This window comes from Hippopotamus amphibius, chromosome X (genome assembly GCF_030028045.1).
Source record: "Hippopotamus amphibius kiboko isolate mHipAmp2 chromosome X, mHipAmp2.hap2, whole genome shotgun sequence".
In the NCBI taxonomy this organism is placed as follows: Eukaryota; Metazoa; Chordata; class Mammalia; order Artiodactyla; family Hippopotamidae; genus Hippopotamus; species Hippopotamus amphibius.
Genome location: NC_080203.1, coordinates 135,475,610 through 135,499,130, shown reverse-complemented (window position 1 = coordinate 135,499,130; position 23,521 = coordinate 135,475,610). Strand labels below are relative to the sequence as shown.

The following is a 23,521-nucleotide window of genomic DNA, read 5'->3' as shown; positions in this document are numbered from 1 at the left end:
CTTCTGAAAAGCATGTCTCGTGTGCACTAAAATGGGACAGGCGTACTAAAAAAAGAAAAAAATAGGACCAAGATTTTTAAAATTCACTTTGGGGGTGGGGTTGAAAATGTCCCCCAAGTTATGTGTTCCCTCCTCTGTGTGGCTTTTTGGATTAACCAGCTCTGCACTTGGAATCCCATCTGTGCACGTCTCCATCGGTTACTACATACTCTCCAAAGAGAAAAAGACATTTAAAATAAGAAATAAGTATGAAGACGCTATTAGGACGTGTGAGAGGACCTCGATACTATTCGGGTTTGTGGCATTCTCTTCTAAGGATGGAAGGCTTTCTGTAAACAGATGAGAGTTTTCTGTACAGATGCGATGCTCTAACTGGAACAAATGGATCCTGTAGGATATTTTTATGGTGTGTGGACCAGGCCCAGGTGGGCAGTGGTGAGCAGACTGTGAGATTTATGTGTATATTTTGCGTAGTAAAGAATTCAGCAGGAATTTAAATTGATTTAATGGTATGCTCAAAGGTGAGTCTTTCAATCTTCAATTCCAATACATATTCATGTATATAATTTTATATTAATTTGTATATATTGTATACATTTATATATTATATACTATAGCTGTCTACCTCTATGTATCCATCTATCTATCATCAATGTAACTATCTGTGTCTATGTATATATACATGTATATATATGTATCTATCTATATAACTATGTCTATTTATGTATCTACCAATGTAACTATCTATCTATGCCTATCTTTCTATGTCTATCTATCATCTATCATCTATCTATCATCTATCTACCTACCTACCTATTCATCCATCCATGAATCTATCCATCTATCACCTATATACCTATATCTTCTATCTATCTATCTATCTATCTATCTATCTATCTATCCATCCATCCTTCTATCTACCTACCTACCCACCATCTATTCATCCATCCATCCATGAATCTATCCATCACCTATGTACCTATATCTTCTATCATCTATCATCTATCTATCTAACATCTATATCTACCTATCATCTATTTATCTATCATCAATGTAACCATTATCTATCTATTCATCTATCATCTATGTCACTATCACCTATTTATTATCTATCTATCATCTATTTATCATCTATCTAACTCTATTCTGATTTCCTGTCTGTGTCCTCACTACTTTACCCTCTATCTCAACTTCTTTCTGACAGTCCAGCCCTGAAAAACTTTCTTTCTCTATAATCTAAAAGTGTCCTAGAGAGCTTCGTAAGACATATATTTATCTTTCAGATGACTTATGCTATCCTACCAGGCCCAGCTGTGGGATTTTTAAAAATAGGACTTTAGACCTTTGTTCTACCATCCACATGTTATCTCAGTGGTTTTCCCAATAATCTTATAATGTGAGCAGTATCACTGCCATCTGACATGTACAGAAATGGAAGCTCGCGCAGAGGACACGGAGCCTCCCACAACTGCTCAGGGTCAGAAGCTGAATGCCAGCCCACGTCTCATCTCTTCAAAGCTTCGTTGGTTCTGCCGTATCCTCACCAGCCTCGTGGTTGAGTAGAGCCCAGTGCAGTACACAGGCTGGTTCTGGCTCTGATTCTGCTTCTGCAACATGGCTTTGGATGGACACGTCACAGCCAACATGGCATGGTGTAAGATCCAACCGTACCATCTCTAAGAGCCCTTCTTTAGAAAGCAGCTCTTCCAAGAGCAGTGGTGAAGCTTCAGTGGAAAGCTTCAGTGCATGAAAGGGCTTGGGAAAACATGGCTATTTTTTAAAGCTGGAGGGGAAAAGAGCAAGAGCCATGGAAATAACAATGCACACTAAGAACAGCCAGTGGGGTCAGGCTGTGTTCTAAGCCCCTTACCCCGTATCTTCACAATGACCCAATGAAGTGCAGTAATTCCCCTTTCTCAGAAGCATGAAGAGCTTAACCAACATGCACCGAGATTCTGACGTCTGGATGGGGAGATACCCTAGATCATGGTGGAGATCAGCACATTAGAATGTCCCACGGAGCATCAAACCATGAAGAAATGCAGTGGATGACGGTATAGGTTCACCAAGCCATCTGAGGGATCCCAGCACTAAAACCTCCGCACGTCCATCTCCACCTCGATGGAGATGACAATCGCTGAGGCTTCTCTCTCGGAGATTATGGTCTAGATGGTGGGTTGAAACTATGAATAGGATTTTATCTAGGAAAAGGATTTTTGCAGACGTAATTATTAACCTAAGGATCCTGGGGAGAGAGGGTGTATTAATTTTCTGGGGCTGCTGTAACAGATGACCACACACTGGGGGGCTTAAAACCACATCCTCCCCCCATCCTGGAGACCAGACATCTGAGGTCAACGTGTCCCAGGGTTGAGCTCCCTCCGGAGGCTCCGGGGGAGGGTCCCTCCTGCCTCTTCCAGCTTCTGGGGGCTCCAGGCGTCCCTGGGCTGGTGGCCGCCTCCCTCCCGTCTCTGCCTCCGTCTTCACGGGGCGTCTCCTCTGTGTCTGTGTCTCTCCTCTTCTGTGTCTTAGAAGGACCCTGTCATGGGATGTAGGGCCCCCCTCCTGCAGGAGGACCTCATCTCAGACCCTTCCCGTCATCACGTCTGCAGAGACCCTGTTTCCGTGTAAGGTTCCGTTCTGATAGTCCAAGTGGACGTGGATTTTTAGGTAACATTATTCAACCAGCTACATCTTAGCATTTTCAACCAGAAAGGACACACTGTCTAGACTTGAGTCCAAATATGTTTATTACATTTCACGTGTCACTCAAGGCCAGGTCACCTTGCTGGAGGCTGGAACTTTCTTCCCAATGTTTTTGCTGCTAGGGGAGCAGTGCTTCCCTTCTACCCATCTCATTCTGCCCAGCCATCGTTGTTTTTCAGCCCTGTAAAAATGCCTTGTCCATCAATCATATAAATGTCCCTCTGATGTTCACATGACATGGCCTTTGAGTCCCCTGGGACAGGAACACCCCCTAGAACCACGATGAACACTTCTGAGTGTCTCGGCTTTGTAGCAACCTGATGGGTACCGTTGTCTCATGTCCTTTGAGAAGATGGAGAGTGTAGAGAGCCATATACCTCTTCATGTCATGCTACCTTGCCTACAGCAGGACAAAGGAAGTCCTTAAGAATGTATGTTGAGGGACTTCCCTGCTGGTCCAGCGGTTAGGACTTCATGCTTCCACTGCAGGGGACGCAGGTTCAATCCCTGGTCAGGGAACTAAGATCCCGCAAACCACACACAGTGCGGCCCCAAAAAGATAAAAGAATGTATGTTCGGTTCACTTACAAAAGTTTACCACCAGTCCAGAACCTTACGTGAACGCACAATGATGGGTCAGTGAGATGCTTCACCATTTTTTCCAGGTGACCTGCATATAGCTGCCTATGCCTTGGTGGCTTGTACCATCCTGGGTCTCAGTTTCTGAGGCAGGCGGTCCACACCAACATGTTTCTAAAATTCTTCGCTGCATTTATTTCTCCAGCGCAGTGATTTCCATCCAGGGGTGATTCTGCGACCCAGAGGGCACGTGGCAACATCTGGAGACACTGTTGGTTGTCAGACTGGGGGAGAGAAGGGTGGACGGTGCACCTGGCACGTAGTGGGGGGGGAGGGCAGGATGCTGCCCACAGCCTACAGGGCGGGACGGTCCCCACCACAGAGAAGGACTCAGCCCCAGAGAGTAAGAGTGCCGAGATTTGGGGAGTGCCTTAGCATGAGAGACTCAGCCTGTTGGTCTACCTATGTATCTACCTATCTAGTCATCTATCTATCCATCACCTCTATCTATCTACCATATGTATCTATTTAGTCCTCTATCTGTCTTCTATCTATCACCTATCTATCTGTTATCTGTCTACCTATCATCTATCTACCTATCATCTATCTATCATCTACCATCTATCTATCCATCATCTTTATCTATCCATCACCTCTATCTATCTACCATACGTATCTATCTAGTCATTTGTCAGCTATCTATCATCTGTTATCTACCCATCTGTTATCTATTTGTCTACCTATCATCTATCTATTTACCTATCATCTATCTATCATCTACCATCTACCACTCTATCCATCATCTCTATCTATCTATCCATCATCTCTGTCTGTCTCTCTGTATCTACCTACCTACCATCCATCTATCTATCATCTACCTATCTATCATCTGTCTATCATCTATCAAATTGTATCTATTTCAGATCTATAGCAGTGGTTCTTCACTAGGGCTGATGGGGGGCATTGAAAACATCTGTTGTCATTCTTTGATTGTCACACCTGGAGTGGAGGATGCCGCTGGCATCTTGTGGGTATGGTCTACTGGTGCCGCTAAAACCCTACAACACACAGGACAGCCCCAGCCCCCGACCCCAAGAAAACAACCCGGCCCCAAATGTCTGTAGTGCTACTGCTGAGAAACCCCATCCTGGGTGAAGGGTTTGTGCGTGGAGAGCGAACTCTTCAAGCAGGATGTGTTTCCCACACATCGGGTACCCTGGTACCCATCCTGGTACCTGGCACACCCTAAGGCCCGTGTAGTTATCCTTAAGCAAAGAAGTGGACTCACGAGGGAGACAGTGTCTGTGCTTCCCGGAGTCGTGAGACGCCAAGCTCTCTTTCGTTGCAATGACTGCCGTTCGTTCCAGATTGGCAGCATTGTCAAAAGGCACGTTCTTCCTCAATGTTTATCTGGAGTCTGCTTTTTCCTCCCTCCTCTCCGGGGAAGCCAAAGAATGCGTATTTGAGGAACGGTGCTACGTGCACCCAGAAGGTCTTTCCTAAAGAAAACTGGCTGAAGGACTGTTGTGGTCCCACCCCACCCTCCTGTCAAAAAGATCGCTGGAGCCACTACCTTCGACTCATTTTCCTTGCTGGTGAGACACGCGCAGAGAACAGAATGATTCCCACGTGATAGATAAAAGCAATACCTTCCACAAATCGGATTTCATCCCGGATTTACGTGACGTGCGTTTGCCCTGGAAAATATCACTGTCATGACTGCCTGGTTGTCTGGAAAATATTACTTTATTATCCAATGTACGTTATGTTGACCTTCAAAATACAGGAAAGCAGTCATGGAAATAACACATCTACTTTTCGTGGACACACACTGACGGGAGCAAAGGTATTTCCGGGCTTCTCCGCAAGGCTCTGCATTTATGCTGCGGGGTCAGAACGTAGCCTTGTCCTCCCTGTCCTGTGCCCTCCCTGTCCCTGTCCCCACGCACACACACACAGCTCTCTCCGGATAACTTTACTATAAACAAGGACGCCCGATATCTCAGCATCCCCCACCGGAGGGTCCCTGGGCGCGGTAAGGCAACAGTGGTTAATGCATTTCAAGGACGTCAGGGAGGAATCTTGTCTTAACTGCATGTCCACGCCTGCTCTAAGGTACCCAAGTCTTGTAAAGACCAATAATTTATTACGTATAATGAGACAGAAAGTACGTCTTTCTCTTTCTACTCTCATCGTCTGATTAGAAAGAAAAAAAAATATATATATATATATATATAAAACACTATATAAAAAGTGAGTTCCAGGGAGAAAGCGTTCTCTCGTATAAAATGGGAGCTGTACGGTATGACACCTGTACGTGAAAACAAAACAAAACAAAACAGACCCATCGCTCCGGTTCTCAGCCTTTGTCGGGCGAACTGGATTTTTGAAGGGACGGGGGAAAAGAAAAAAAAAAGAAATGGAAAGACGGGTACTCATTCTAGACTGTTCTAGCATGTTAAAACGGCAGCTGGTTAACTAGGTAAAATGCATCCTCCACGGGGCAGCAAGGCACTGGGAATCTCTACCGTTTCTTTGCCGCGAACGCTCCTTAGATATCTGACAGACACCCCTTTCAAGCACCAGGGTGGCAGCAGAGAAACTGCCATGTGCGCGCGCGTCCTGTGAACTACGGCATCCTGTAAACATGAAGGCACGTCCCCCGGAGAGGGCGACACCTGCTTCCAGTGTCTGCGTGGCTTCCTTTCGTCGTCCGCACGCGCGGGTCGAGGTCAACGTGAGCCTGACGCCCGACTGGGAGGGGACCACCGGGCCCCGCGACGCATCCTTTCAGAGCGCCGCCTCTCCTCTTGGGCCCCAGCGCTGCTTACAGAGGAGGCTTTGGTCCCACTCCCCAAGCGACGGGGCCGGCCGGCCGCGGAGTCCCGGCTGCGCTCTCCGGGTTTCAGTAGACGTGGATGTAGGTGGCCTTGGAGTCACTGCCCAGGAGGTTCTTGGCGGTGCACTTGTAGAAGCCGGCATCTCTCTGGGTGGCCTGCTGGATGGTTAAGGAACCCTGCGGGTGAAGGGACCGGTTGCCGTAGACCCGGGGCTGCGTCCCCGCGGTCAGGCGCGACCCGCCCGGCAGCTCCCAGGTCACCTCGGCCCTGGGAATGCCCATGGCCATGCAGTTCAGCTTCACGGTGCCCCCGGGCCGGACGTAGATGACGGGCGTGGGCTCGCTGGTGATCCTCGGAGGGTAGGCGATGACGATCACCGGGACGGTCACCACGGAGGGGCCGTACTCGGTGTCCGCCCTGCACACGTAGGTGCCCCTGTCGAAGACCGAGGCGTCGCGCACCGTGAGGGTACCGTTCTCCCAGAGGACGAGGCGTCCTCGGGCCTGGGGCCCCTCCAGCAGCACGCCGCTGGGCAGCGTCCACGAGGCGCGCGTCTGCCGGGCCCCCACGGGGGTGCAGGGCAGCTGCAGGGTCTCCCCGTTGAGGATGGTGACCAGGTTGTGGTACTGCTTGCTCGTTTCAGGCTTCAGCCCCACCTTCAGGGACACGAGCCTCTCTGAGTAGCCGGCCGCGTTGCGGGCCACGCAGCGGTAAGCCCCGGCGTCCACGGACGAGAGGCCGCTGACGTGGAGCATCCCGTCGCCCTTGTGGTAGAACCTCTGCAGCTGGTGGCCGCGGGGCAGCTCCGTGCCGTTGGGGAGGACCCACAGCAGCGTGGGCGTCGGGCTTCCCGACGCCGAGCAGTTGAGGCTGATGGTGTGGCCGGCCATGGCGGTGATCTTCTCGCTGACCGGGTCGTGGAAGACCGGCTTCTCCACCGGCTCCAAGACGGTCAGCTGCACGACGAGCCTGGCCTCCCCGCCTTCGTTACGTCCGATGCAGGTGAGCTGGACGGAGTCGCTCTTTCTCAGGCTCTTGATGTCCAGGGTACCGTTGCGGTGGATGGTGATGCGGTTGCCATAGTAAGGGGCGGGCAGGACCACGCCCTCGGGAAAGGCCCACAGCACCCTTGGCGCGGGGATGCCTTCCGCCTGGCAGTCGATGAGCTTGCGGCTCCCTCCCGGGGCGATCTCCCGCACCGTGGTGATGGCGTCGGGGTTCCCGTTGATCTTGGGCGCCCGGACCTGGACGTGAATCCAGACCGTCTTCCTGTCCTCCCCGGCGCTGTTCCTGACCACGCAGGTGTAGTTGCCGCTGTCCGAGCGCTGGGCTTTCTGGATGAGCAGAGTGCCGTCCTCGTATATCTGGTACTTCTCGGAGGACGTGGGGATCAGCCTGTTGGTTGGAGAAAGCCAGGTCACCCTGGGTGTGGGCTCCCCTTTGGCCTCACAGGCCACGGTGACCACGTCGCCGTAGGGCACCTGGACCACGGAGTACGTCTTGTTCCGGATGGCGGCCGGCTCGGTCACCACCTTGACGCGCACCCTCATCTCATCCTTGCCAACCTGATTTTCCGCAAAGCAGGTGTAGTCCCCTTCCTCGCGCAACCCCACCTCGTTGAAGTAGAGGGTCCCGTTGTTGAAAACCACGTAGCGCTTGGTCCTCCCCCCGCTGTCGTCGGACTGCACGAACGAGTTGACCAGGCTCCCATCCGGGAGGCTCCAGGAGATCTCGGGGTTGGGGAGCCCGGTGGCCAAGCAGTCCACTTTGAGGTCCCCCCCGTAAAAGACCCTGTGGTCGTTCTCCTCCTTGTGTTCGATCTTGGCCGGCCTCATGACCACGTTGACCTTGAGCGCGACAAAGTCATCTCCGACCTTATTGCGGGCGATGCACAGGTAGTCCCCCGCGTCTTTGTCCGTGACGGATTTCACCACCAGGGTCCCGTTGACGAACGCCTTGATCCTGGTATCAAAGCTGACGGAGGAAAAGAAGAGGGAATAAGACGTCAGTCTCCCAAACGCTCTCCACCTCCAGGTTTGAGGTCACCAGAACGAAACAAAAAACTTGTGGTTCTGAGAACGACTGGCGCCCCAGGGCTGCTACTCGAGATGTCAGATGGGTTTTGCAGCCCGGAGGGGATGGCCATCCAGACACAGAGGTGATTTGTTTACCGCCAAGAAGAACTGCCCGGTGGAACCTGCCCTTTGGCTGGCCTGGCCCCTGACTCGAAGATGTGAGCTGCCGTCTAAGACGGCAGCCCTGTTTGCGTGGGGGGTGTGGGTCATATATTGGCCTGGGGGTCCACGTGGAGCTTGTTGTGATGATAAAATCAGATAAAACGCCAGCGTCTCTGGCAGACTGAATACGCGTTAACCTTAGGGAGAGGTGAAGTTTTTCTAAAGAGAATGCTTTACCCATGATTTTTACTCTGGACGATTTTGATGACCTGGTAAACCCATTACGAGGCAAACAGGCAGCGAGGTGGCTACGCTACGATTACGTAGTTGTGGGTATACCCCGAGTTTCACTGCTACCACTGGGTTCTTCAGAACTTGGTGCTATTGGTGTAAAAGCATCTTCCCTCGAATCCGTAACAAGAGCTTCATGGCTCTGACCGGCTCGGACCCGCCCCTGCTGACGTGGCACTCCTCACGCGGTGGACCTGGGCTCACAGGCTGCTGAGTGAACATTTGAGAAAGGTTTTTCAGTTTAAAGAGGCAAGATGGAAAGAAAGAGAGAAATATCTTCACGAGGCATGTGACGTGTTTCTAAACATGTACCGGTACGTCCTCCAGCAACGCAGAACTCATCTGTCGCCTCACAGGGAGAACAGATTTGGGAGGTTCCTGCTTTAAACGTGTCCAGACTGAAAATCTCAACTGCTTATAAAGTATAATTCTGGCTGCTGCAGGGGGAGCTTGACTACTCCTCCCTCAACATTTCCCGCACACTGTGTCATCCATCCTAAGAGCATGTCTGGCACTGAGTCATCGATGTTTTAAAAAGTGCCTCTGATGGAATTCAACCTGATCACCTGAATAGCTAAAGAGGACCATGTAAACGGTTTTGTTGGCCATGACAGACAGTCGGGTCAACATGAATTAGGAGGTCACTGGATGGCCGTGCGGCAGACAACGAGATTTTAATGAGTCTTGGAGTTAGAATCCAAAAATGTATACAGTAGCTCACGTCTGTAAACATTTATAAGAAATTCCTATAGCAACACATCCTGGCCTTGGTCATAATCAGAATCCCAGAGCAACTCTGAGAAAGATGCACGGCTGCATGTCACAGGAGACTTGGCTTCGACACGCCCAAGTCCAGTATCTCTGTTTTTAAAACAGCCGCGATGTGTAGGCAGGGCAAACAGCCCGCTCTCTTATAAAACTCACATGGGTTGTTTAAGTATACATTTCCAAGAATGTAATTAGGCAGAATGCAGGAAGCATGAAGCTACGGAGAGCGTGGTTTATGATTTATAGCGAGATCCTAGTCGAACGGCCGCAGCTGACACTGGAAGTACATTCTTTCGCTTCAGTGTTCATTCAACACGGCCTCAGCCCTGCCAATGTCAACGGAAAACACTCCTCCCCGGGCGGGACATCGGCTCTGCTGGAAGACATTCCGGGGAAAACTGGGTACGTGGTATTCTGGATCGATGGTGCAAGGTTCTCTAGGCACAGCCCAGCCATCAGAAGTTAGAAATACAGGCTGGGAGAAGGCGACTTTGCCCTTTTCTGGCATGGGAAAGAGACTGGGCAGACATAGACGCCGCGGAGCAGAACCTTGGACACTGATTTTGATGACGCCCCGGGGAGGAACCCACGCCGAGGTGGGCTCCTGTCTGAGCGGCCGGACTGTGGAGGCGGGAGACACAGCAGAAGCCAGGGAGTTTCCAACACGGCACCGTGGACGTGTCTTTGCTTCCACGGTGCCAATGACCGTCTGTTTCCTCTGCATCTTGAAACACTTCTTAAGGAGAGGACGGCTTTTGGGGATCTAGCTCAGGGTTTCTCAGCCTCGGCACCACTGACATTTGGAACTGGGTGACTCTCTGACGGGGCGGCGAGGTGGGGCGTCCTGTGTACTGTGGGGTGTGGAGCAACTTCCCTGGTCTCCACTAATTAAAGAGCAGCATCCCTTTCCCTCGAGTTGTGACAACCAAAATATCTCCAGCCACTGATGAGTGTCCCCTGGGAGACAGAACTGTCTAGTTGAGAACCACTTCTGTAGATAGATAGATGACTGATGGAGGGACAGAGAGAGAGAGATAGGATGGATGGATAAACAGATACACTGATGGATAGCTACACACACATATCGATGAATAAATGGATGGATGGATGGATAGATAGGTAGATGGTCGACACGAGATAGTAAGCCTAGATAGATAGATATGATGGTGGAGAGAAGGAAGAAGGAAGGATGGAAGGAAGGGAGAGAGAGAGGGAGAGAGAGATGAGAGATAGATGATAGACAAATAGGTAGATGCATAGATAAATGATAAAGTAGAGGTAGATGAGAGATGACAGATAGATATAGATGATATAGGTACATAGATGATAGATTCATGGATGGATGGATGGATGAATAGATAGGTAGACAGATGATAAATAGGTAGACAGATAGATAGATAATAGATAGATAGATGATAGATAGCTATAGATGGATAGATAGATGATAGATAGATAGATAGATAATAGATAGATAGATGATAGATAGCTATAGATGGATAGATAGATAGATGATAGATAGATATTAGATCGGTTAGATAGAAGATAGATAGAAAGCCAAAGTCTCTGCTGTCCCGGGCGCATCCTGTGCCCTGTGGGCTGTGGGGCAGCTTCCCTGGTCTTCACCCACCAGATGCCAGTAGCTCCTCCCAATTGTGGCAATAAAAATGTCCCCAGGCATCGCCAAGTGTCTCTAGGGAGGTAAAATTGTCTCTGGTTGTGAACTACAACCAGAGAGAGAGAGAGAGACAGAGAGACAGAGATGATGGAAGATGACAGATGATTGACAGGTGGATAGATACCTGCTAGATAGATATACAGATAGATACACACAGATACATGATAGATACTAGGTAAATGATAGTATAATTATAATAGATAATAGAGATGGATAGAGAGATAAATAGACAGATAGACAGACAGCCAGAGTCTCTCATGCTAAGACAGCATTTCTCAGCCCAGGTCCTACTGACATGGGGACTGTGTGACTCTGATGTGGGGCGTCCTGTGCACGGTGGGGTGTGGAGCAGCGTCCCTGGTCTCCACCCACCACATGCCAGGAGCAGCCCCTCCCCCATTTCCTAAGTCACAGCAACCAAAAATGCCTCCCCAAACTGCTCAGTGTCCCCTGGGGACACAATCCTCCTTGGTTTGAGACCCACGGCTCTGGATTCACAGATCTATGAACTGAAGACAGGGCCATGGAAGGTCCTTTTTCTCACAGCCAAAACGAACTTTCAGAACTCCAAACGTGCTACCTTTGTGCTACCAGAATGTCTTTAAATTTTTCTGTTTTACGTACTTTCCTTCTATTGTCAATAGATTCTAATGTAAGATCTGAAGGTTCTACGCGTTTTGTCGAGATCAGAACAAGGAGACAACAGACTGCTGTCTCTACGTATTTAAAATACAGTTAAAAACATGGTCACGAAAACCAAAGCTACTGGTTTATCTTTCTTTGGGGGGAGGGGTGCAGGAGAGGAGCAGGAGAAGGACTAGGTATTTGCTCTGCATCTCAATTTACAAAGACAAGACTGGGACGTCCCCGGTGGTCCCGTGGTTAAGAACCCCGTGCTCCCAATTCCGGGGGGGGCCGGGGTTCCATCCCTGGGCAGGGACCTGGATCCCACATGCTGCAGGGTGAGACCACCAAAACAAAAAAAAAAAAAAAGGAAAGAAAAGGAAAAAGTCAACATTGCATCGTGTGAGAAAGAAATGCCCCCCACCCAGCACACACAGGAAGCAACGTCTGCGCGTATTTCTTGCGAAGGAGGAGTCCCACCCCATGAAGACGTGTCCCCCCAGCAGCCGATGGGAAGACGGGGTGGGGGGGGGGGAGAGGAGTCCCTGGAGGGCCACGTACCTGAAGAGTGCGTCGATCATCCTCTTGGATGGCAGTCTCCAGAGGATGCGGGGCCAGGGGTCCCCGGAGGCGCTGCAGTCCAGCTGGAGGGTCCCCCCGTAGCGGACGTCGGTCCTGTGCGGGGAGGAGCCGGTGATGCGCGCGTTGGCGGCGGCGCGCTGCACGGTGAGTTGCACGGTCCTCCGCGCTGAGCCCACCAGGTTGGCGGCCACGCACTCGTAGCGGCCGCTGTCCTTGGGCGCCAGGTTGCGGATGTAGAGGGTCCCGTTGGGGAAGACGAAGAGGTTGCCGTGGATGAACTGCGACGGGCGGATCTGCGTCCCGTCCCGGAGGACCCAGCGCACGCTGGGCAGGGGCGCGGCCTTGGCGGTGCAGTGCACGTGGATGCTGAGGCCCGGGGGCAGGGAGATGTTCTCCAGCTTCTCCTGCTGGATGACCGGCGGGAGGGCCGCCACGTGCAGGCGGATGGCGAGGCTGTCGGCGCCCGCGGCGTTGCTGGCCACGCACTTGTACACCCCCCGGTCTTGGAAGGACGCCTCCTTGATGGAGAGGGTCCGGTTTTCGTGCAGCGTGATCCGGCCCTCCACGGGGGACACAGTGTGCAAGACCCTCCCGTCGGGGAAAATCCAGGAGATCTGGGGAGCCGGGGTCCCCTTCGCCAGACACTCCATGGCGATGGTGTCGCCCAGGTAGACGGTGACATCCTTGTAGTGGGAGGCGAGGACCTGGGGCTGCTGCACGGAGACGGACAGCAGGACCGCCATCCTGTCGGCTCCGTGCAGGTTCTTGGCCGTGCACATGTACTGGCCGCGGTCCTGCACCTGTACGTTTCGGATGACGAAGGTGCCGTTCTTCAGGACTTCAAACCGCTGCACCCTGGTGTTTGGGGTCATGAGAGCACCTGGAAAACAAAACCAGGCACCATCAGGTTCCACGTAAACACGGTCTTTCCGAAAGGGACGAAACGAGGACTCTTAGTTAATGAATCCAATTCTCCTCGTCACGTCCGAACAGCAAAAGCAAAGACCCACCACCCAGTACCTCGGATATTCTAGACTCTTAAACGAATCCCCAAATCGGGGTATATGCCACCTTCAAGCCAAGGCAGCAGGTATGAGCTTCACAGAGGGTTCTGGAAGCCGCCATGAGCCCCAGGGTCTCCCAAGGTGGCCTCTTCGTGTACTTCAGTTACTGGCGGGCAGCCCCACTTTGCTCAGCCTCCTTGCGTGGACCTCCTGAGGTCCCCACATCGGCTCAAGGATGCCCCAGGTTGGCTGCAGGGATGCCGCAGGTTCGCAGACGCCACCTGCTTCTGCCCGGCCAGGCTCCCGAGAGCGAGACTGGGCACGTCATTCTCTGCCCCGTCTCGCTGGGCTGCGCTCTAACGCATGCTTCCCAAAGGTGGCCGGCAGCCCCACCACTGCGGCTGGGGGAGCGTACGCCCCCTCCTTCTCCACACTCTCTGTACTCCCCGTATCTTATATCCCATCTCTCAGGGCTCTGCCACAGTCAGGGTCTGTAATTATTGAGTGTTTCTGATGCTTTGACATGTTGGGGTCTTGCCGACCTTCTGGGGGTGGCCAGGTCCTAGAGAGAGCAAAGAACCCATCTTCCAAATGCAAACCGACCCGTTCAGAGCCTACGCCCCATCCCCTCCTCTGTGGGGCTCTCATATTCTGAGCCACCAGCCACCTGCCCTCATCGACCCCGCCCACGGCAGGTACCAGACAGCTAGGACAGCCCCTGCACCCGGGACCTGCTGGCATTATTCACACCAGCCCACACTAACCCTGCTCGACCACCTCCCCTGTTCCTTCCTGCGAAAATCACAGTAAAGGCTCTTGTCTGGTTTCCCCGCCTCCCCCTGCCTCCTGACCGACCCTGGTGCTGCCCCGTGTAACCCTGCCTGGTGTGCTGTGTACCTCTCCTCTTGGTGACCAGCTGTCTTTTCAGCGGCAGTTGCCTCTCCATCTGCTGGCCTCACCACACCCGCCGAATCGTAACACATCCTATATTTAAAAACTGGAAAGCCCTAGAAAACCCTGAGTTTCGGTCCTCCTGTCCTATCCCACACGGCTTGTTTCCTGGGTCCACACTTTCATCACAGGCTGTTCATTTCATCTTGACAAACTCCTCTGCTTCTTTCCCTAAATACTTTTCTCTCAGCAGGGAGTCCTGCCTTTGCAAGGAAGCTTCGAACCCTTGACGCTCTCCCCAGTCCCAGCCCCAAGGATTCATGTCCTCTCCTTCCTGAGTTACCTGTGACTTCCCCATGACAAGGCTTTCCGCCATGGATGGGGCACTCCAGGTGAGTCTGCCCAGCCCACCTGGCCGTAGGGAAACAGGTGTTGGTTGATGACAGTATAACCTCCCTGCCTTCCCCTGCTGCTTTGGGTCTGAGCTCTCCTGAATGACAGGTGACCGTGGGCATGGAAAGCCTCCTGCTGCCCCTCACCCACCTCCCCATGGATGGATTTTATGATGCAGAGATACAAGAATGCTTGTTGATTTCACTGGGTTTGAGGTGGGAAGGAAGGTCCACTTAAACCTCCTGCAGATCAGGCTGGGCGGAGAGAAGGTGGCCTCCTATTAGCACTCAATGAACAAGCGGATTGGCTCGTTGGGTAGAACGGGCTCAATAAAATAGAGGCATCGTACAGCTCCAGGACCACACATAACAACGCTGGCTGGATGGGAGACTGTCTGGTTTGGGCATGCAGTGAGGAAGAACTTTCTAAAAACTGGATCTAGCTAACAAAGGAGAAGCCGGTAGCAGAAGCAGATTCCTGGTCAGGTAGAGGAAGGTGCGTGAATGTCTAAGGAGGGAGCGTGGTCCAGGGATGCTCTAAAATGACACACGGTTTGGAAGACCCTAAGGATGAATGCAGATGGCATCTCCCAGTGGAGGAATATGCCTTCCTTCAAAGGCACGATCCTTCTAGGATGAAAAAACCCCTTGGTGTTCCCCATTTGCTGTTTCAAGCCAATTCCTTATTAAATCATTTCGAAAGCATTTGGTGTCTCAAATGCTGAGCTGATCAAAGATGATAATTCCCCCACACTCACCATGGGAACACATCCAACACGTGTTGAGATAAGCGGGGAATGTACAGCTTTCCCCAGTGCTATCGGCATCAGTCATGTCCTGGATTATCTAAACGGCAACCCGAAGAAACCCGACCCCTTGAACAGAATCCGAGCCTAAGGACACAGCTGTGTTGAGAGAGAAGAAGAGAGAAAGAGGAAAAGGGGAGGCCCTTTCCCGGAGGCTGTAGCTCCTCCGCTTTTACTTTCTTCCGTCACCTGGAATCTGTGTCAGCATCCGCAAAGCAGATGGTCATTTTTTATGAAGGAAAGTGGTCTTTGGGCATCCCAGCCTGCCTAGTGGAGACCATCATGTAGACCCCTGCTATGTGCTGAACTGTGTCCCTGCCACCCCCAATCCCTATGTTGAAGCCCTAACCCCTAGGAGCTCATAAGGTGGCTGTATTTGGAGATGGGGTCTCTAAAGAGGGGATGAAGGTAAAATGAGGTCATTAGGGTGGGTCTTGATCCAATAGGATGGGTGTCCGTATGAGAAGAGGAGATTAAGACACAGACACACACAGAGGGACGATGACCCTGTGAGGACCCAGGGAGGAGACGGCCATCTACATGCCCAGGAGAGAGGCATTGGGAGGAACCAGCCTTGCGGACACCTCGATCTTGGACTTCTGATCTCCTGAACTGTAAGAATATAAATTTGCTGTTCCAGCCACCCCATCTGGGGAGCTTTGTTACGGCGGCCTGAGCTGACTCGTACGATCATATCTCCAGCTTCAAATCAGAGCAATGCCTGGTGAGCTCAGACCAAGCTGCATTGACCTTGCAAGCCAGTGGGAGGACCAGGAGGACCTGCACGTTTCCCCTCACCCCCTGCACCCCCACGTGGCTTGTGGATGACTTTTGTACTTGAGAAAAGGGAAGAGGCTCCTTTGTAGAACATTACTAAGCCTTGGTTAGGAATACCCTACCCAAAGAACCTCATACGTGTCTCCACAACTCCATTAAACCCGTTTTAATTCCTTACGTCCTGTCCCTGTAAAGGAATACACCTGTCGACAGGTTCTGAGATGTCCTCTCCCATCCCATCTACCTGTCCTTTTCCCAGAGTCTGCAGTTCTACCTGGACTCAGAGACTCAACCAACCCCCTGCACAAGCCCTGGTTAAAATGCAGATGTTTACATGCCCTACCTGTGGACACCTTCGTCCAAGTCACGAAAGGCTTGGGTTTCCCCGTAGCCTCACATGGGAACACGACATCCGTCTCCGCAGTGACGGACACGGTCTGGGGGGATTTGGTGATAATTTGGGGCTTTTCCCCAAGCGTCCAGAATTTGGATGCAGGTGGTCCTCCGGAAGAGAAGAGCTTTGAGCTGCTCTGATGGAAGCTTCTGGAAGGCTGGGCAGAAGATGTCATGAAAGGAATGGAGCTCCGGGTGGAATAGACCAGAGGGATGTTTCGTAAGTTCGTTGAGGGTGGCGCTGTGGTCCGGGGAAGGTACACTACAGGAGGTGCGGGGGGACCAAAGTCCACATGGAAGATGCTCTTCGAATGTATCCTATTGTAGGCACCTGGGTTGACTTTTCCCTCTCTTGTCACTGGGGCAGGAGAGGTGGGTATCTGAGGCTTCGGAGTAACTGCCAACTGTGGGAAAGAGAGGGTCCTGTTGAAAAAGAAAGGGAATCTTCCACTGGGATAATGAGGAAGTCTTGGTTTTGGAAGCTTGTCAACGGGGTCTCTTAGATTGGGGATGTTGTTATTTCCAAACAATTTGGAGCTGCTGGTGAACCGGTCAGTTCCTTGGTCAGTCGACTTACTAGGAATGCTAGGTTTGGACGTAGGCAAAGGAACCGCGGTAGTCATGGAACTTGGTAGTTTTGGAGTCGGAAAGTGCTTATCCTCCGGCAAAACCCTCGATGGATACGTGGTGACTTCTGGTTCATTGGTCAGGTGACGAGGGGGCTGGAAAGTGACAAAGTATTTAAAGGAGCTCTGTGTGGCCGTGTGTGGTGGCCGCACAGTTCCTATCGGTGGACTCGGTTTGGCAGGAACCCTGGCTGGTTGGTGGAAAACTTGGTGACTATCTGGACCTCGCGGAAGGATGCTTTTGGTTGTACCATCAAATGCTTCCTTTCCTAACTCCTGTTTTGGCGTGAAGGTAAATTTGTCCTGGTTGGAAGAGGGAGTGGATAATTCTTTTGGCTTCAATATGTGCTGAGTTCCTTCCTTACTCGCTGAAGGTGTTTTGGTCTCTGGGGTCCCCACGTAATTGAAGAAAATGTTTTCTTTGGAAGCGTTTGATGTTGGTGATGGCCTTGAAGTAAGAGGTGTGGGCTTTGTGGTGGTTGGTACCAAAGACTCAAGAGTCGTGGGTGGGAGTGATGACATTGTGGGTGGGAGTGATGACGTTGGCTCCTCCCCCGGGGCAGGTGTGGAGACTTGATTCTGGGGTCGAATGTCAGAACGGAGAACAGCTGGAGGGGTTTCATGATGACTCCGACCACGGCTGGTGGTTTCTGCCTGACGTGACGTTGCCTCCGCTTTTATGATGGAGAGGGTAGCTGAAGGAACCACTTCTTCCTTTTGAAAGGGTGTGGAGACTGTAGCAGAAGGTGAAAACTCAGAAGGAAAACCTAGGTCCTCCAACTCTTTTAAAACGGGTGAGTCTGTAAGAGCTTCTGCAGAGCTGGTAACAGGTGGGTCTGTCTGTAGCATCTCAGGCTGGGCTGGGCTTGGGGGATTCCGCCTTGTAGTTCCTGGAAAGCCAGGAGGGGATGCCTCCTTAAACTGTCCCACAGTGGAGACCTTGGCCCCAGAAGGTGATGCCACGGGAGTGACTGACCCACCGGGGACTAGACTGTCGGTTTCATAGTCCTTGATGTATATGACACCGTCATTCTTAATTTCCTTTCCGTCTGGCGCAGGCTTGTACGTGACTGGAATTGTCTCTCGGAACTTATCATGAGATGAATGCGTTTCTGTGGTGGTTGCCCTATGATCTTCCACTCTGGTTCTCTCATGTGGGTCTCCAGTTGTGAGAGAAACGGTTGCAGATAAAAGTACAACTTCTGAATGGGGGGTAACAGGGTTTATATGTTTATTTCCTGGGGAAGGGCTGGGCTTGGGCAGAGAAACTGTAGAGCTCACGGTAGAAGGGATGTAGCGATGTTTGTTTGGCCTCTTCCCATGTTTCCTGCGTGGGGTTCCCTTGGAGACCGGTTCTGCGTGCTTCTCCATGCCCATCTGTTTTGGGGTACCGACTGTGCCATCAACCCAAGACGCAGGAACCAGCAACCGCTCCGCTTGGCTTGGACTCTTCACCTCAGGTACTCGAGTCGGTGGAGTCGAGAAAGTGTCCGTCGGGGCAAAAGTCGTGGGCGGGGTTTGTTTATGCCGGTGTCTGAGCCGCTGGGGGCGTGGTCGCCTCCTCCCGTGGGGTCTCTTTCGAGAAGGATGAGTGGTGGGCGCAGATGGTGAAGCGGCCTTTTGGGGTGAAGTCATCATTGCTGCCGTGGTGGCATCCTTGCCAAACAGAGCGCCAGGTGTGGTTTCCCTGGGAGGCTTCGAGGCAGTGAGGCTGTCCACGGCTTCCAGTGCTGAGTCACGCGGGGTGGTGGATTCGACGCCGTGCCTCTTACTCTCAGGACTTCCGGAGCTTGCGGGGTCTCTCTCTAGCAGACCTCCTTCCCGTCGCGTCTGAGAATTCTCCTCTGTGCCCTTGGGAGTCAGTGGGTGTCCTTGAGCGCTCAAGCCACTTTCCACAAGCTGCGGGCTGTCTGTTTGTTCTTGCAGAGGTGTTTGTGCTGGGACTTCGGGGTCCCCGAAAGTGGGATCTTCAAATGGCTCAGAGGTCCTGGTGTCAGCAACCCACCAGGCGGGCGTTGGAGTGAAGCGTGTGGACGTGTGTTCTTTCACCGTATTTTCACCTGGTTGTGAATCTGTCTCCAGATCTCGGTAAGAGTACGGTAGAGTCTCAGCCCCGGCCACGGAGACGGCATCCAGTGGAGACGCATACGCAACATCTGGTGTAGACCAGCCCTCTGTGGCTATGCGTTCCTCGGTGGGCTCTTCGCGGACCATATCCAGGGCCTGTAGACTAGGAGAGGATTCAGAAGGTATGGATAGCAGTGTCATGGCTGTAGCCCAGTTCGAGTCGACTTCAGTGGGAGGCGCAGGCTTCGTCTTCTCAGAAAACTCATCGTCGATGAATTCTTCCAGGTGTGTGGTTGTCACTTTGGGGTCAGCAAGAATCACTCCGTCAGGGCCAGGTGGGACCACAACCATCCTGGTTGAAGAAACAGTGCTGGAAACCTGCTCCTCCTGGCCAAATATAGACACATCTCCTGAGGATTCTTCTGCACCAGCTGGGGGCTGCACCGGTGATACCGAAGGGGGAGGGGCAGGAGGCAAAAGGGGTGTCCCTTCCCGACTCACTGATGGAGGTGTGCTGGCTTTCGTGGCCTGGGGTACTTCCGTTCCTTTGGGTCGCTTTCTCCCACGTACCCGGGCTAAAATATCTGCCCAGCGCTCGGGATTGATCTGTTTGTTTGCCACATTTATTCTTCGCCTGGACTCAAACGCCCGGCGACCTTCTGCGATGTTTGTCTCCGGTTCCGTTTCGGAAGTCTTCCAGGGTTTCAGTTTTCGGCGCCCTTTCTTGGTTTTCTGACCTCCGGCCGTGGCGTCGTCCTCTGCTTTGATGAACATCTCTTGGTCCTTCGGATGCAGAACTCTCCTCGACGTGTCATCTTCATCGCCTATGCCGGATCCCCCTGCATCCTCCACGACGTCTCCTCTTCCTCTGGGAAGGGTCTTCCCACCTGGGCGTCGGCCTCTTTTCGATGACCTGGCGGATCCCTTCTTACTCACCGTGACCCCCACCGTCAAGTGATCCGCCCCTCGCTGGTTGACAGCCACGCATCTGTAGTAACCGCTGTCGCCGCCTTGGAGCTTCGGGATGGAAAGCGTTCCGTCGGCCAACACGTACGCGTGGGACGTGTTGGCCATGTCGTTCACTATCCTCTTGTTTGGAAGCACCCAGCTGATCTGGGCTTCGGGTACGGCCAGTGCCTTGCAAGGCAGCATCACCGGCTCCCCTGGGTTCTTCTGAATGGTCACCGCGTGTCCATCTGGGGGCTGAGTGACCGGTGGCTGCACAAGGACCCTGTAGACCATTCGATCCATTTCATCCCTCACCCAAGCGATGCACTGGTACAAACCAGCGTCTGACTGCTGCGTGGATCGGATCTTGAGCCAGCCGCTGGTGAGGATGGAGACCCTGCCGTCCTTGTCTTCCGCCGGCGCTTTCAGGACAGAGCCATCGGGGAGCACCCAGGAGATGGACGGGCTCTCGGAAGCCTTCACGTTGCAGCTCAGCTGGCACGGGCTCCCTTCCAAGACCGTCTGGGCCCTCTGCACGGCCCTGCCAGGCTCAATCATGACCCAGCTTCTGCTCCGAGACGGCCTCGCGTCCTTGGCGGACAGGGTGAGAGCGTGCTGAGAGGAGTAGGAGAGCAGCACCGTCTTGGCCGTGCTCTGCCGCCGGTTGAGCTGGAGGTCTATGGACGGCTGCGTGACCCAGTCTGGTTCAGCCAGGATGTGGGCTCTGACACCCGTGTAGTAGAGGGTCTCATCGTCGGCGTCCTGCCTGTACTGGTAGCCGAGCCTGGGGTCTTTGCCGAGCGTGAGTTCTCTGTGCAGCTTCACAGGGACCTCGCTGTAATAGGCGATCAGCTTCCAGAGTTTCTCGTAGTTTTCTCGCGTCATCGGACACTCGAAGTCCAAGGCGACCGTGGCGTTTATCTCTATCTCTTGACGGTCCGTCTGGTTCAAGTGCAGTCTGTACACGTCCGTGGGCTTCCTGATGTCACAGACCAAGTTCACCGTGTTCCCGTGCTCGTCACTCATGTTCAGAGAGACGTTCCACGTGGGATACGGGGAGCCCTCCGGGGGGAAGGGGTGGTCACCGTCCTCCTCTTCATCCTGATCTTCCTCGCCGCTCCGGCTGCCGTTCTGCCTCAGGGGGGACTCGATGGAAGGCTTCTCGCAAGTGATGTCCGCCAGCTTCTGAAGCTCTTGTTTCTGCAGCTTCCTGGGACTGGAGCACGCGGAGCAGAGCTGACCGCCTGCGTAGGCTTTGTCCTTCTTACACTTCAGAATCCCTGAAACACGCAAGCAAGCAAACAGGCTGTGAGCCAAGGACCCGAAGAACGGCCAGAGGACGGAGGCCGTGTCCGCACCTCTCCCACCTACGTGCCCCTTCTGTGACAATTCAACACCTTCCCCACCTGGCCCCTGTGACCTCACCTCCGACTTTCAATCAGTTCAGCACAGTGTGTGGTCGCTAGCTCGGAACTTCTTGACAGCGAGTGATGAGTACGTTTTTAAAAGGTATTTAAAAAAATTTTTTTTTATGAATTTGTATCAGACTGTGGTTGCTTTACAATGTTGTGTGAGCGTCCACGGCACCACAAAATGAACCAGCCACACGCACACAGATATCCGTTCCCTTTTGGACTGGCCTCCCATGGAGGTCACCACAGCGCATCGGGCAGAGCTCCCTGTGCTGTACAGTATGTTCCCATCAGTTGTCTATTTTATACAGAGTATCAGTAGCATGTAGGTGTCAATCCCAGTCTCCCAATTCCTCCTTCCCACTCTTTTCCCCCTTGGTGTCCACACATTTGCTCTCTACATCCGTGTCTCTATTTCTGCCTCGCAAATGAGATCATCTGTACCATTTGTCTGAAGGTATTTTTAAGTTTAAAAAAAAAAGGATCTCTATGCATACACAGTATACAATTAACCTTTCATGAAGGTCCAGGAGAATCTACGTAGATCCTTGCCACCCCTGAATACATTTCCAGGTTACAGGACCAGCCGTTGGCAGGGATGATATCATGTCTACCTTTCCTAATTGTGGTTTCTCCTGCTAGAATTTTTCATTGCAGGCACTGTTTACTTTTTGGATCCACAACCTACTCTTGGCTTCCCGGGTGTGAAATCGTCCAGAAGTTTCTCCTTCTCTGGCTAACGCTGACTCTTTCACCGTTTCCTGCTCCTCTGCCCAGCTCATTAGGGATGAAATGTTCCCTGACTCGGTCTCGGCCCTTTCCCTCCTTGCTCTGACCTGTCGGAGATGGCCTCGCCCACATGCATGGTTTCAATTACCGTCCGCAGACGACTTCCATCTGTGCCTCTCCAGCCCAAACTCTCTCTTATGAGTCCCACACCCAATGCCCTACTTGCCACGTCTATTAAATGCCACAAAGCCTCCTGGAAGGGACGTCTGTAGAACCAGAGTATGTTTTCTCCCTGCTAGACGTCTCATGGCTTTTCCGTACTCGTTAACTGGTACCAACACCTCTCCCCCTGGGAGAAAACGAGGATGTTTTGGGACAGACTTCTTGGTATCTGTCCACTTCTTTCCATTCCCGCTGGGAATAAACAAGCCAAACCGCCATCACCGCTGACGTGGAGTTTTATAAACCTTCTAACTGACGTCCCTGTGTTTGCTTTTACCTCTCTGAAAGCAATTTTCTATGCGAGTTTCAAAGTGAAAAGCTCCACATGCAAATAGGACGGTTTCACAGACCTCCTGAAAGAGACACACACATACGACACACCACACACACACAGACACACATATGGACACGCACAAACACATACAGACATCCACATCTACACACGCACACGCACAAAGGCACACGTGTCTCTCCAGAATGGCTGCGATGGCTCCTCTGCCCCCAAGAGCTTCATGATTCCACTTTCATAGGGTAGTGTTTCTGCGGGGCAAAGACCATTCAAATGGGTTTTCAGCCTCTCTTGGACCCAGTGGGGTTTGGGCATGGAAATACGAATGGAGGTGACGTGTCTTTTCTGATTAAGACAATTAAGAGGTCCGTACACCTGTCTTTCCGCAGCCTTTGCCTGAGTAAGCAAATCTGATCTCAAATGTAAAGTGCAGCCACAGACGGAAGCATCTGAATCTCTCCATCAGTCCATGGAGGAAAGACACCTGGCCACTGCAGGGGCTTACGTTCAATTGTGACACAGCAAATCAAACTCAGACTGCAATGAGGTACCACCTCACACCAGTCAGAACGGCCATCATCAAAGAGTCTACAAACAATAAATGCTGGGGAGGGTGTGGAGAAAAGGCAGCCCTCCTGCATGTGGGTGGCAATGTAAGTTGGTACAGCCACTGTGGAGAACAGGATGCAGGTTCTGTAAAAAACTAAATACAGAGTTACTGTA

At 52.2% G+C, this 23,521-nt stretch overlaps 1 protein-coding gene across 2 annotated transcripts in view; it reads right to left on the bottom strand.

Annotated features, from left to right (window-relative positions):
- Positions 1-5,012: 5,012 nt before the first annotated feature.
- Positions 5,013-23,521, bottom strand: part of MXRA5 (matrix remodeling associated 5) — a 33,100-nt gene continuing 14,591 nt past the window's right edge. For both annotated transcript variants that reach the window (XM_057717941.1, XM_057717940.1), the window contains exons 5-7: positions 16,456-21,426; positions 12,222-13,122; positions 5,013-8,099 (exon numbers count right to left, since the gene is read on the bottom strand). In XM_057717941.1, coding sequence (XP_057573924.1) covers positions 6,191-8,099; positions 12,222-13,122; positions 16,456-21,426 — 7,781 coding nt within the window. In that variant the 3' untranslated portion in view covers positions 5,013-6,190. The remainder of the gene's footprint in view (positions 8,100-12,221; positions 13,123-16,455; positions 21,427-23,521) is intronic.